We start from the raw sequence: 13,635 nt of genomic DNA, 5'->3' as shown, positions 1-13,635 counted from the left end.
TTGCCAATGGAGCATTCCTGTTGGAGGAGGATCAAGGTCCTCCACAGAGGGGAGGAAAGGAGGGGGCACAGACAACCAAGGCCTTTGATGGGCAAGGGGCCTTCCATCGGCTGGAGCTGAGACTCCTTGTGGGGAGCTGGGGGAGGTGAGACTGGAGAGGCTCCTGGGGCCACATGGGCCTTCCCTAGTCCCAGCCTCTGCCCTGGAGCAGGCCAGGAGCCGAGAGCTCAGACGTCAAAAGGAGCAGGGAGCTGTGCAGAAGCTGGGGCCTTGGCTTTAGATCTCCACCCCCGCTCAGCTGCTAGCTGTGTGACCCTGGGCAGGCTACGCACCCACTCTGGGCCTCAGCATCCTCATTTGTAAATGGGGACAGTTGCCACCTCTCCTCTGGCAGGACTGTTGGGGGCCAGGTGAGATGATGACTTTGTAAACATACTTTGTCACCTGGAGGAGAGCACACATAGGCCCTCCATCAGGCTCTGAGGTAATTCAGAGGCCAGGCCCATTCAGGACCCCACCCCCTACCTCCTGGAGGCTACCATTTCTCTTTTGTTCCCTTCCCTCTAGGAGTCTAGGTTTAGACCACCCCAAAAATGACTAGAGGGGCCTCAGTGGCCACTATCTTCCACTGATCCATTGAGTGGGTGGGGAGGTGGGAGGGGCAGGGCAGGGGGCTGGGGAGGCTGCCTCTGCCTGCCCTAGTGAGAGCTGTGCCGGGGAGGCCTCCAAGTCCCCTTCCTGATCACTGCCCCTGGGACTTGATACTGTAGTCAGCACAGTACCACTGCTGTCAGGAGGAGCCACTGACCTGGGGTGGAGCAGGGAGGGAGGCTTGCCTCTGGCTTTCAGGCGGATGCCCAGGGATCTGGTGGCCACTTTGGCTTTGATGGTACACCACCTTGGCTTCTTGATCTGCCTGCACATAGCCCAGCCAGGCCCTGATCGGGGAGGGAGAGGAGGTGGCATTGGATTCAGGCTTTGATTCTTTCTGAGTAGGCAGCCTGCACAGGAACCACTGGGCTGCATGTCACCGTGAGAGCTCAGTCCCTCCACCCTCTCCTCCCCATCAACAAGTCTGAGTGGGAGCTGATCAGAATGAGGACATTTGAGGAAGGGAAGAGGGATTTGATGCAGGAGGAAAGCTTGGTTACGTGGATGCCTGTCAATCTCAAGCCTTCCTTTTAATATATGATCTTTTTCTAATTAGAAGCAACAATACATGTTCATATTAAATAGTTTTTCAACTCAGAAAAAAATGTTAAGGACTATTAAAAGAATGTGATATAATTTTAGTTTTTTTCTTTTATTTTTCTTTTTAGAATCCAGATCATTTCATTTAACAGCATTGTATCCTGCTGTTTTTATTTCCTATTTTACCTTTTTAACATAGGCATGGAGTCACCTGTCCTCCTCCCCGTGTCTCCCTGAGTCACTGCCCAGCTCCCAGGGGCCTGGGTGACTGTGACATCCCCACAGCTGCCTCTGCCTTCTGTCTCCGGCGCCCCCTGGGCACCATCATAGCTGCTCACTGACGCAGGGGCATGGGCAGAAAGGCATGAGTTGGGGTCCAGGGTCTGGAGGACAAGGAAAGGAAACTTCCTGGCAAGGAGAGGCATCTCTGTGGGGGTCCCAGAGGTGAGATGGATGGGGTGGGGAAGCCAACACACTCAGCTTCCAGCCTGAGTCCAAGTGGCCACCTTCTCCCCTGATGGCATCCCAACTCCATCTGCCACCTGCAGAGGTGTTAAGAGGATAAGTTTCTTAACCTCTCTGGGCCTGAAATTCCTCATTCATAAGATGGGATAATAATAGAAGCTCCCTGGTCCTTCTCTTTAGCTGAGAGTCCCTTAGATGTAGTACAGATGTGGGAGGCCATCTTCCTGTACCCCAGAAATATAATCCTCCTGGAATTAGACAAAGCCGCTCTCTTCCCACTTGTGCCTTCAGAGGCTGCATGATGTAGTGGAGCCAGACACTTGGATTCCAATCCTGCCTCTGTCTCTCTCCAGCTGTGTAACTTTAGGCCAGTTACTTAACCTCTCTGAGTCTCAGTTTCTCTACGTGTAAGATGGGGATACTGACTCTTACTTCTTAGGTTGCTACCTATCAGGTTGCTTGTGAGGAATAACCGATGTTCAGTGGGATAGCCATAAGAAGGCCTGGCCCATCACAAATGCCCTTGTCCTTTCCTGCCCCTTTCTTCTCCTGAGGCCCCCTCAGGGGCTACACCAGTGTGAGCCTGGAGTGTGGTCCCAGTATTCCCTGTCAGCCTTTCCTTTTTTCAATGTACTTCTGTCTTGAGCCTAGCAGCTTCATTCCTGCTTGTTGGAATCAGTGTTCTCTGCCTCGAGGGTGGCACATAGCAAAGTGATCAAGAGGGGGCTGTGGAACCAGCCCCCCAGCTCAGGCCCTAACTTCATGGTACTAACTCCCTGATCTGGGCAAGTCTTTTAACCTCTCTGGGCCTGAAATTTCTCATTCATAAGATGGGATAATAATAGAACCTGCCTGGTCTTTGTGCAGGAAACAAAAAACACTCTAGGAATCTTAAGCAAAACCAGGACTGGGACATGATGCTGTAGTCAGCTTGATTCATACAGGGAATCGCAGGGTCTCGAAATCACTGGAAGAATTAGAAGCTGGGTCTTCAGAACAGAGCAGAACTGTCCCTCCAGACAAATTACTCCTCACCCAGTCAGGAGGGCCATTACTGGAGCCACGGAGTTCAAGTCCTTTCACCTGCTATCCAGGGATGAGAAAACTGCTGCAGCTTTTGCCACAATTGCCTCTCACACCACCTCCTCCCTGGGAGCCAGAGACTGGGCATTGAACTTCCTGCAGAGAATCCCTTCCTGTCCTCTGCATGGCTTGTCAGCAGAACACCGCCTGAGCACCAGGGAGATCGCCTCCTCTTCCCTCTCCTCCCTTCAGCCTTGTAAATCTATCTCCAGCATGTCTAATTGATGGGCTCTAATCTGTAGCCAGAACCCCAGCTGCAAGGGAGTGTTGGAAATGTACCTTTTAACTTTTCAGCTTCTGCAATATAGGAAGGCACAGAGGTGGGAATGGAGCTGAGGGCGTAAACCGTGTCCCACATGCAACCTGATAGGTTTAACCCAGTCGACACCTGAAGAGACTTGGCACAGGGCCTGGTACATAGAACTCACTCAATCAGTGTTAGCTGTTATTCTTATTCTTGGGCTGGGGCAGCAGCGAGAATTGTCTGGCCCTGACCGCCAGCCCTGGCAGAGAGCAGCAGAAGCGGAAATGCCTTTGCCCAGCATGGTGCTGTCCGTGGTGCTGAGAGCCCTGCTGGACCCAGCCAGGGGCGGCGAGATCATTGCTCTGCTTGCATTGTGAGCCCAGTGGAAGGTGGAACTCCAATCTTCTCACCCCATGCTGAGGCTTCAGGAGCGACTGCGGTGGAGGGGACGTTTGGGGACCTCTCAGGGAAGGCTGGCTTCGATCCTATGAAGAGGACAGCAAAAGCAACAACTTACATTTGTGGCACAGTTTACAGAAAGAGTCTCCATGCACTATGCCCTTTAACTAACCCTCATAACCACCCTGGTATAGGCAGGACAGATATGATCTTTAAGAAAAAACTGAATAGCAAGAGGTTAAGTAGCAGCTGATAAACAATAGAGCCAGATTCACACCCAATCTCCTTACCTGCGGCTGTATGCTCCCTTCACTCCCTGCAGTGACTGGTGGAGGGAAACTTGGTAGCCAATGTGCGCTATGCAGGGGCAAAAATCTGGGACTCATGTACTCTGTGCACTGTGCAAATGTGTACAAACCACCTACATTTTATTCTTTCCTACCCTTGAGTGTGTCTCGGGAAAGGGCCTTCTGTCTCTCATTGAGGCCTACTAAGTGATGGTCTTTGGGAGAACCATGGAAAGTATAAGAGAAAGATGTGGTCCCTATTATCAAAGAGCCCATGGATTTGTTGGTGAGCTGGCTGCTCACGTGCATGGAAAAGTGAGAGGATAGTCCCGGGCAGTGGTTGCAATTCCAGCTGTGTAAAGAGGGTGGGAACAAGGTGCAGACAGGCCTGGTAATCTGAAAGAGGGTTCAGAGGAGTAGAATATAAGCTGGACTCAGGGACTTTAAATGCTGATGAGACCAAGGCTCACCCAAGTCCAGGAGGAAGTGGCTCAAGCTGTGTAGGGGTGGGGCAAGCAACTCTGAATAAGGAGGCTGGCAGGGCAGAACAGAGGATACCATGAGGAAGTAGCCAGGCCAGTGGCCTCTAGGATAACGGGAGGAATACCAGAGCCTGGAACTTCCAGTGAAGAGGTGGTGTGGGCCTCTGTAGATCTTCAGCCAACTCTCCACAGATTCGGGACCAGCTAGGGTTGGGGGCAGAGATTGCATGGGAGGAGAATATAAGGACCAGCCTCATGAACTGCCACACTGTGACATGGTTTAAGAGGCACTGAGGTATCATCCTTTATCCCCAAATCTCCCCACCCTCTCTCCTTATTTAGGAGGAGTGAGAAAACTTTTTGGGTCATCAAGAACTCCTTCTCTAGGTGCAAATAACCCTGGAAATCTCAGTCTGGTGCTTTTATGTCTTGGCTGCACACAATAATTAATTAGAGATTCTCATGCTTAATGTCTGGGGTGGAACATGAGTATCTAGATGTACTAAACACCTTCTAGGTGATTCCAGTGACCCCCTCCCAGGCTAAGGAGTCACTGAAAGCACTGAGTGGGGAGCCAAAAACCCCCAGTTCTATCCCCAATCCACCATTTTCCCTAGCCTTAAGTAAATCTTCATGTCTGCTGGAGACTCAGTTTCTCCATGTGTAAAGCTGAGCAAACCACTCTTTGTTGTGAAGAGTTGAGGAGTTTGAGGGTGATATGGAGCAGGGAAGGGCTTACTGATATTTAGGGAAAGATTCATGGCCAGCGGACATGTCAGTGGTGAAGGACGTGAACCAGAGCCCTTCATTCCAGTGACACACCCTCCCTCTCCCCACACTTCCTCCAAAAGTACCCAGCCCCATAGCCGTGAGAGTGAACCTCACTGAGAAGGGGGGCCCTCAGTGAGAAGGGGCAAGGGGTGGTGAGGGCAGGGCAGGAGACCTGGAGAAGAAGGAAGAAGGGGAGGTTGGAGTGGATGCCCATGACCAGGAATCCCAGCTTGTTTAAGTCCAGAACCACGGGAGATAAACTTACCTGTTTTTAACAAAAAAGTGATTAATTATTGAAGCTACTGAGAAGGCTAAATGGCAAGGGGGCAGGGCGGGAGCTGTGGCTTTGTGCACTCTGGCAGTCATGGGATTGGGGAGAAGGTGGGGGTGGCTCCCCAACCATAGCACCTTTTCCTAGCACATGACTTGTGGCTATAGTGATTCTCTAATCCAAACCAAAACACATGCCCGATGGACCAGTTCCTGAGAACTCATGGGGATGGTGGAGCAGACTGGGCCCTGGGCTGTACTGGGAAATGCAGGCGCAGTGGCTGCAGATCCAGCCTGGGTTCCTGACTCAGCCCACTCTGCTCTCCGCTGCATCACCCTAAAGGCTAGGGAAGCTGCTGTCCCTGGACTAAAGTGTGAGCAAGGTCATCTCCTTCCTCTGCCCCCTGCTCAGCATGTCCAGAGCAGCAGAGGCTCAGGGGCCAGCAAAGCAGAGGGTTACGAATGGTCTGGCTTCAGGGCCAGCTCTGCCACTCACTAGCACCGTGACCTCGGGCCAGTTAACCTCTCTGGGCCATGACCTTGAGCCAGTTGTTTAACCTCTCTGGGCCTTAATTTTCTCTTGCATTTAGGGATGATTCTCATACCCTAGGGTACTTATGAGAATTAAATAAGCTAGTACTTAGATAGAAAATATTTAGCCCATATTACTTGCTCTGTAAATGTTAGCTATTAATAAAATTCGTCCCTCCCTGGGCCCTCCTGGATCATCCTAACTCTGGGGTCATCCCTGAGATTTGGCTTTGGCCTTGAGATATCTAACTCATCTGGAAGGGGAAGTGGGAAGCAAAGTGCTGGCCTTGATAGTTAGGGCAGCAGTGGATGAAACCAGGCTAGGTCTGAAGGCCTGGGAGTGAGCAGTTAGGATGGGGCAGACAGAAAGGAAAAGGTAGCTGTTTTTGAAGCATTTGCCCAGTTGCCAAGGACAACTTTGCCCAAGCCTAGAACAGCTGAGCTGCCAGCTTTTGGGATAGGAACCCAGGATGGCGGAGAAATGGGACAGGAAAAGGGCCACACACTCTCTCATCAGGTAAGATATGCAGCTAGGAGGGGACCTGAAACCCTGACTCACCAACTGGTATTCACATCATCTCCCACTGCCCCTCCTTGGCCCACAAAGCAAAGCTGACATTTGTTTTTTATGCACAGGAAGGACAGAAACAACCACCACCTACCAGCTGCAGTCTGAGGGATAGTGGATGGACCTTTCCATCTTCACATCTCTCCTCTTGCCTGCCCCAGAACAGAGAGGCTGGAAGTAGGAGTGTAGGGACTGTGCAGTCTGGGCCTCTCACCACAGCCTTACAAATAAGCTAAGGAGGAGGATGGCAGCGCTGGCTAATTAAGCAGTCATATTTCTCAAGCATTGTGCAAATGGATTTATGTGAATTATCTTACTTCCCCTTTGCAATAATCCTGTGAGGCAATACTGTTATACCCATTTTCCAGATATGGGAACTGAGGCTGAGAGAGATGAAGTCACTGCCCCTGGTCACACAGCTAGCAAAGGTGGGTCTGGGATTAAGTCCAGTCAGTGGCTTCAGAGAGCCTGATCCTTCCCATTGCCCCAAACAGCCTTTGTCCTATGCTGTGAAAGTGATGTCTAAACAGATGAGTTCCTTGATGCCCCGGCTACGCCCTGCTGGGCTGGTGGCCCTGCTGTGTTTTCTGTTGGCATCCTAGAGTTTCTAGCTTCATTCTTTCCAGTGCTGATGCTTTTGTCTCCAGTAAGCCAAAATCTGGATTTTCTGCCTGTCTTCTTCACACCCAAGAGCTAGTTCTCCCTCCAGAAAGAAGTATGGTCCAGGGAGGGTGAAGGGATGCAGAGAAAAAGCTTGGTGCTGCTCTAGGTTTCCACGGCAACAGCCTCCCTCATTACTGCCTCTGCTTGCTGCCTGGGAAAGCTGAGGAGGGTGGTGAGGTGGGAGAGGGTGAGGATCTTGTCTCCTTTCTTTTCCTCCCTCACTGCCCTGCAGGTTGAGCAGCCAGGTTGAGCTGAAAGCCTGCACCTGACCAACCTGCTGGATAGAATTCCCCACCTCCTGCCCAACTCCAAGCTTAGTGTCTGGGGCCTTGTAACTGGGGATCCTCCCAGGCAGAAGGGCAACCTGGTCCAAGCCACCCGGTCCAAGACACCCAACAGCAGTCCTCTCCCTAACACCAAAGGCTGGGATGTGAGCTCCCTAGAGACGACCTCATGTTTGTACTTCCAGGGGAAATAGATACTCAATGAATTCTTGTTGAATGAACGAATGAATGAAACAATAGTGATCTATTCTACACTGTAGCCACTGCCATTCATTTTCACTTCCTCAAAACATTATATTCAGCCTTCCCTCTGGGTCTTTGCCAATGCAGATGCCTCTGCCCACGCTTCCCCATTGCAAAGGACTAACTCCTACACCCCTTTCACATCTCAGCTTGGAGGTTACTTTGTCAAAATTCAAAACTTTTACACTTCAAAAGACACCATCAAGAAAATTAAAAGAAAAGCTATAGACCAAGAGAAACTATTTGCAAAGCAGAGCTCTGATAAAGGATGTGCATTTGAGCATAAAGATGACCAAAGGGGCCCTGAAGGAGGGTGCTGCCGGCAAGGGAGTTCCTGGGTCTGTAAGTCTTGTGGTCTCTCCACCGCATTTGTTCTTTTGCAGCAGCCCGGTAGCTGAGTGGAGCCTCTGGGCCTGACGTGGACCTTCACAGGAGAAGTGACTCAGGTGGGAAAAGTCTCCCCAGGCCTCTCCACCTGCAGGATTGCCTTCCTACACCTTCCCCCGCCCGCTTCCTTAGCGCGGGCTCCTCCCAGTGACCACCAGCAGAACTGCAGCCTCCTGCCTTAGCTGACCTAGAGCCCGAGGTGGCTCAGATGCCAGCTCCTTCCTCCAAGAGACCCTAGAAATGCCATTGGCTGCTACTCTGATGCTCTGGCAGAAGGCATGCCGTTAAAGTGTACTGTGTTCTATGTAAACTATTATGAGTTTGCATCTGGCTAAACGTGCTAGTGAGTGAGTTAATTAGCACCTGGGGTAGAAACAAGAAAACTATGGGTGGCCTAGGCAGAGCTCGATGGAGCAGGAATTAGGGGAACTGAGAAAGACAGGCAAGAGACTCCCGGATCCTGCTAGATGCTAATCTAGAGGGTGGGAGTGAGAGGAGTTTTGTGCACCCCTTCCGTTTCCAGGACTACTCTCAGGCCCTCCATCACGGGTTCTGTGAGTGAGCACAAGCAGCCCAGACCCCCAGGCCACCTCCCGTCCCCTGCTTCGATCTCTTTACCTTCATTCCTTCTCCATCCCCATCTCTCAGCCCTCCCCAACTCCTGGAACCTTTCCATGGTGCCCCCTGGATCTCCATTCTTCATTTTGCAAATATTTATGTGATGCTCCCTGTGTTCCAGGCATTGTTCTACAAGATTAACACATCCTAACTCACTCCTCTTAAGAGCCCTGTGAAGTGGGTACTAATGGCTGTTGCCATTTCCACTTTACAGAGGAGTAAAGTGAGGCATGGGGACTGTAAGTGCCTTGCTCAAGGTCACCCGATGAGCGATGAGCGAGCGTCGGAGCTGAGATTCAGTGTCACAGAACCTATAATCCCCAGAAGCATCCCCAGCTCCTCGGTCTCCTCACCTTCCAACTGGGAGACTCCCTAGTCCAGCTTCCCTTTCCACCCTCTCAGAGAGTGGTTCCTGCTTCCCCCCTCAACAATACTGGCCTGGGGATGGAGACATGTCTTTCCTGTTCCCCTTGGCAACACTGAGACTCTTCCTCCCTGCTTTCTAGAGCCCCCTGTCTTGGACCCACAGGTGTCAACCTAGACATCTTGCTGCCCGTCTTTGTTAGTCATCAAGGTGTCCCCCAGGCCACTCTCCCCTTCCCCCCTCACTGTCTCCCCAGTGCTTTTCCTGTCTTCATTCTTGCTGATGTCAATGTCCACATCTCCACAAAGATGATCCTTCTGATACTCAGCTGCTCGCTCCCACGGTCATGTCCTAGACCCGATCACCACCAATAGCTGGAATCTCTTTCATTTCAGCACCAAACATCCCACTTTTGGAGTGCCATTCCCTCTGCTCTGCACCCACTAGTCATCCACAATTCTTCTACCTCCCCTTGGAACTCCAGTACCTTTCCCTGGTCCTCACCCATCTTGCATCTTATTTCTCTCCTGGCTCAAATTCCACGGCAAATCATTACAATTATTCACCTACTACACCCTCAACCCTCTTGTCTTATGCTCATACTTGCTGGGGGAAACCACTACCCCAACTAAGTCTTCCACACCTGCAACCATACAGGTGAATCCAGCACAGCAAGTCTGGCTGCTGTCGTCAATTCAAGATCATGAGCCTCCAGGGGCCCCACTGTTGCCTGGCAATCCTGTTCCATTTCCCTAATCCATCCTCTCTCCTTCCCCTAGACTTCTATTTCTACCTTTTTTCCTGTCCCCAAACATCCAACATCTGCCCACCACCACCTCACACTGTGCAGAGACCTCATTCCTTCTTTTACTGAGAAACTTGAAGCAAGGCTGGGCATGGGGACTCGTACCTGTAATCCCAGCACTTTGGGAGGCCAAGGTGGGTGGGTCACCTGAGGTCAGGAGTTTGAGACCAGCCTGGCCAACATCGTGAAACCCCATTTCTCCTAAAAATACAAAATTTAGCCAAGTGTAGTGGTGAGCACCTGTAGTCTGAGCTACTCAGGAGGCTGAGGTAGCAGAATTGCTTGAACCCTGGAGGCAGAGGTGCAGTGAGCCAAGATGGTGCCACTGCACTCCAGCCTAAGCGACAGAGTGAGACTCTGTCTCAAAAAAAAAAAAAAAAAAAAGAAAAGAAAAGAAAAAGAAACTAGAAGCAGTAAGGACAGAATACTCACTGGCTCCCGCCGCCACCCTGGGACCAGCCAGCACCTGAGCATGTGTGCTGCCTTCCCTCCCACTCACCCAGCCAACAGCCTGACTCTCAGCAAACATCTCCACCGTGCACTAGTTCCCAACCCTCCCGCAGTCTCACTTTGCTCCAGCAGTTCCCTCCTCCTCCTACTTCTTCTACTGAATCATTCCCACCACTATACAATGTGTTATTTCTCCCGTCTTAACCACTTTCACCTCCAATTACTCTTCCAGAGAGCTGTTTTTGCCCACTGGCTCCAATTCCTCTCCTGTCATTCTCTCTGGAGCCTATTGCAGTCTGGCCACCTGCACATGGCTTAAACCGTGGCTAATTTGGCTGGGCGCAGTGGCTCATGCCTCAAGTGAAAGAGAGAGAGACAGAGAGAGGGAGAGAGGGAGATAGAGAGAGAGAGGGAGAGAGGGATATAGAGAGAGAGAGAGGAAGGAAGGTAGAAAAGAGAGAGGAAGGAAGGAAGGAAGGAAGGAAGGAAGGAAGGAAGGAAGGAAGGAAGGAAGGAAAAAAGAGAGGAAGGGAGGGAGGGAGGGAGGGAGGGACAGAGGAAGGGAGAGCTTCCATGGCTCATTCACAGATGTCATCTTTCTTGACCACATCAACACTTGTTCCTCCCTCCTCCTGGAAACATTGTCGTCATTCAGCCCAGGACACCACCCTCTCCTGCTTCTCCTCCTCCCTCACTGGCTGCTGCTCCTTCTCAGTCTCCTTCTCTGTTCCTCCTCCCCTGCCCTGTAGATATTGGCGCACCCCGAGGCTCCCACCTTGGATCTCTCCTCTCACCACACTCTCTTCTGTAATTCAGGGCTTTGCCTCGAAGAGTTGTCACTATGCCGGTGGCTTTTGTCTCACATTTATGTCTCCAGTCTCTCTTCTGAACTGCAGACTAACCTATCCAAATCCCTGCTCCCTGTCTCCACTTAGCATGTTCCAAACTTAACTCCTGGTTGCACCCCTGCACCCACTCCCCCTCCACCTCCACTGTCCATTTCCATCCTGCACTTTCTGCCTCTCCCACTCCATAACAGCAACTCTATCTTCCAGTGGCTCAGGCCAAAAACCTGAGAGTCATCCTCGACTCCTCTCACTCCTTCACATCCCCTGTCTAATCTGTCGACAAATCTTGTTGGCTCCATATTCAGAATATTTCCAAAATCTGAGCACGTCCCACCTCCACTGCACCCATCCCAGTCCAGGCTACCATTGTCTCCTGCCTGGACCCTGGCTGAGCTCTCCACATCTACTTCTCCACTTGTTCACCCCTTCTTCCTGCTCCCCCACCTAGTCTCCATATGAGGATCAAAGAGATCTCGTTAAAGCCTGTAATCCCAGCACTTTGGGAGGCCAAGGCAGGAGAATCACTTGAGATCAGAAGTTTGAGACTAGCCTGGGCAACATAGTGAGACCCTTGTTTCTATAAAAAAATTTTAAGAATTAGCCTGGTGTGGTGGCATGCACCTGTAGTCCCAGCTACTCTTGAATATTGCTTGAGCCTAGGAATTGGAGGCTACAGTGAGCTATGATTGTGCCACCGTGACAGAGTGAGGCTCTGTCTCTCTCTTAAAAAAAAAAAAAAAGTCATTTTAATTCACTCCATGGCTCACTCCCCATGCCCTTTGCCCTGCCCTGTGCAGCCCACTGGTCTGCTTGCTTCCTCAACTCTCTGGGCAAGCTCGAAGCCCAGGGCCTCTACTCTGCTTAAAGTGCTCTTTCCCCCACAGCTGCATGGTTCACTCCCTCAAGTCCTTGCTCAGATGTCATTCTCTCAGCGAGGCCTTCCCTAATCACCCCTTTACAATTCTAACCTCACCCTCATCCCCCACTTGTCTCCCCAGTGGAATCCCACAAGGGAGGGATTTTTATTTATCTTGTTCACTGGTGCATTTGTCTAGCATAAAGCAGTCGCTCACCAAATATTCAAATGCATCAATGAATGGATGAATGAGTCTACTTTTCTTGAATGGAAGTGAAGGGTTTCCAGGTAGAGGTGAGGTCTGAGGGCAAAATGAATGATCTTTTGAAAGAACGACCACCTTGCAGATAAGTTCCAGTAGGTACTGGACACCTCCCATTTTCACCTGTCCTTCCCACTCTTATCCATGCCTGAGGAACGTGATGCCAGGGACGGCAGGCTCTGCACTGGTGTCTCACCAAAATGTTCAGGCTCACGGAGTTGGCTCAGGTCCCCGGGCAGGTGCTGGTCTCCCTAGTTCAAATGCCTGGAAGACAGAGACCTTTCTAAGCCAGGCATAGAAGTAACAAACTCCACATATTTCCAGTTATTTGTGGGAGCAAAAAAATTAAAACAATTGAACTCATGGAGATAGAGAGTAGAAGGATGGTTACCAGAGGCTTAGAAGGATATGAGTGTGGTGGGGAGTAGGGATGCTTAATATGTACAAAAAACAGAATGAATACGACCTAGTATTTACTAGCACAACAGGGTGACTATAGTCAAAAATAATTTAATTGTACACCTTAAAACAACTGAAAGAGTATAATTGGATTGTTTGTAACCCAAAAGATAAATGCTCGAAAGGATGGATATCTCATTTATCCTGATGTGCTTATAGGTCATTGCATGCCTGTATCAAAACATCTCAGGTACTCCATAAATATATACACCTACTATGTACCCACAGAAGTTAAAACAAAACAAAACAAAACAAAAAAACAGGGGTTTCTTGAGTCACTGCACGTGCCAGGCACTGCATTCCCTAGGAGCTATGGCCCTTACCATGGCTGGATGGTGACTGGATCAGAGATTGCTGAATGCAGAGACGGTTGTCAGTGAGCCCTGTCTGCATGGGCGTTCCGTGAACACAGCAGTTTTGACTTCCAACCTGAACATTTCCACACTGGGGTCTGACCCATCTTTGTGAAATTTGTTCATTTATATGCAAGAAAAACTTCCCAAGGTAGAACTGGTAAAATGCACATTTGGATGTGCATTTTACAACTCTTGTTCCAGGGATCCAGTGGTACAAAATAAGAACTCTCCCAGGAAACCGGAGCCAGTTTGTCATCCCAGCCTTGGGTTTGAGGCAGCTGTTCTCTTGCAGGACAGGGCTGTGTGCCATCTCGTGAGCTGACCCTCCCGTCTTGGGTCTGAAGTGGCCTAGCCTGGCCGAGGCACTCGGTGCCCATCCCACAACTCCCCATCAGGCTTCGGTGTGTTGCAAAATGCAAAGGAGTCTTTGGGTCTGACCTGGATGCCCTCTGTTCCCCAGGGACCCTCCCAGGATGTCTGCCTCACCGGACGACCTGAGTACAGGGGGAAGGTTACAGAACATGACGGTGGATGAATGCTTCCAGTCTCGGAACACCGTCCTCCAGGGGCAGCCCTTTGGGGGTGTCCCCACCGTGCTGTGCCTCAACATCGCCCTGTGGGTGGTGAGTCCTGGGCACTGCAGGAGGCAGACAGTAAAGCCTCAGACAGGGTCGAACTTTCACAGGTGATGCAGTGGGGGACCCAGTTGTCCAAACGGACAACAACGACAGTGATACGAACTGCCTGAA

The 13,635-nt window shown here is 50.8% G+C and overlaps 1 protein-coding gene across 15 annotated transcripts in view; it reads left to right on the top strand.

Annotated features, from left to right (window-relative positions):
• The window catches only part of TMEM63C (transmembrane protein 63C), an 84,472-nt gene that overhangs the window by 30,088 nt on the left and 40,749 nt on the right, over window positions 1-13,635 (top strand). For 10 of the 15 annotated variants that reach the window (XR_008659391.2, XR_010122055.1, XR_010122056.1 and 7 more), the window contains exons 3-4: window positions 7,865-7,927; window positions 13,347-13,509. Coding sequence is in view for 11 of the 15 variants with exons in the window: in XM_055288664.2 (XP_055144639.1) it covers window positions 13,360-13,509 (150 nt within the window). In the remaining 4 variants the exon portion in view is untranslated. The remainder of the gene's footprint in view (window positions 1-7,864; window positions 7,928-13,346; window positions 13,510-13,635) is intronic. The other 5 variants (XM_055288666.2, XM_063644190.1, XM_063644192.1 and 2 more) reach the window with 2 other exon arrangements.

The sequence above is a fragment of the Symphalangus syndactylus genome, chromosome 8 (assembly GCF_028878055.3).
Source record: "Symphalangus syndactylus isolate Jambi chromosome 8, NHGRI_mSymSyn1-v2.1_pri, whole genome shotgun sequence".
Lineage (NCBI taxonomy): Eukaryota > Metazoa > Chordata > Mammalia > Primates > Hylobatidae > Symphalangus > Symphalangus syndactylus.
This window is presented reverse-complemented; position numbering and strand designations above follow the sequence as displayed.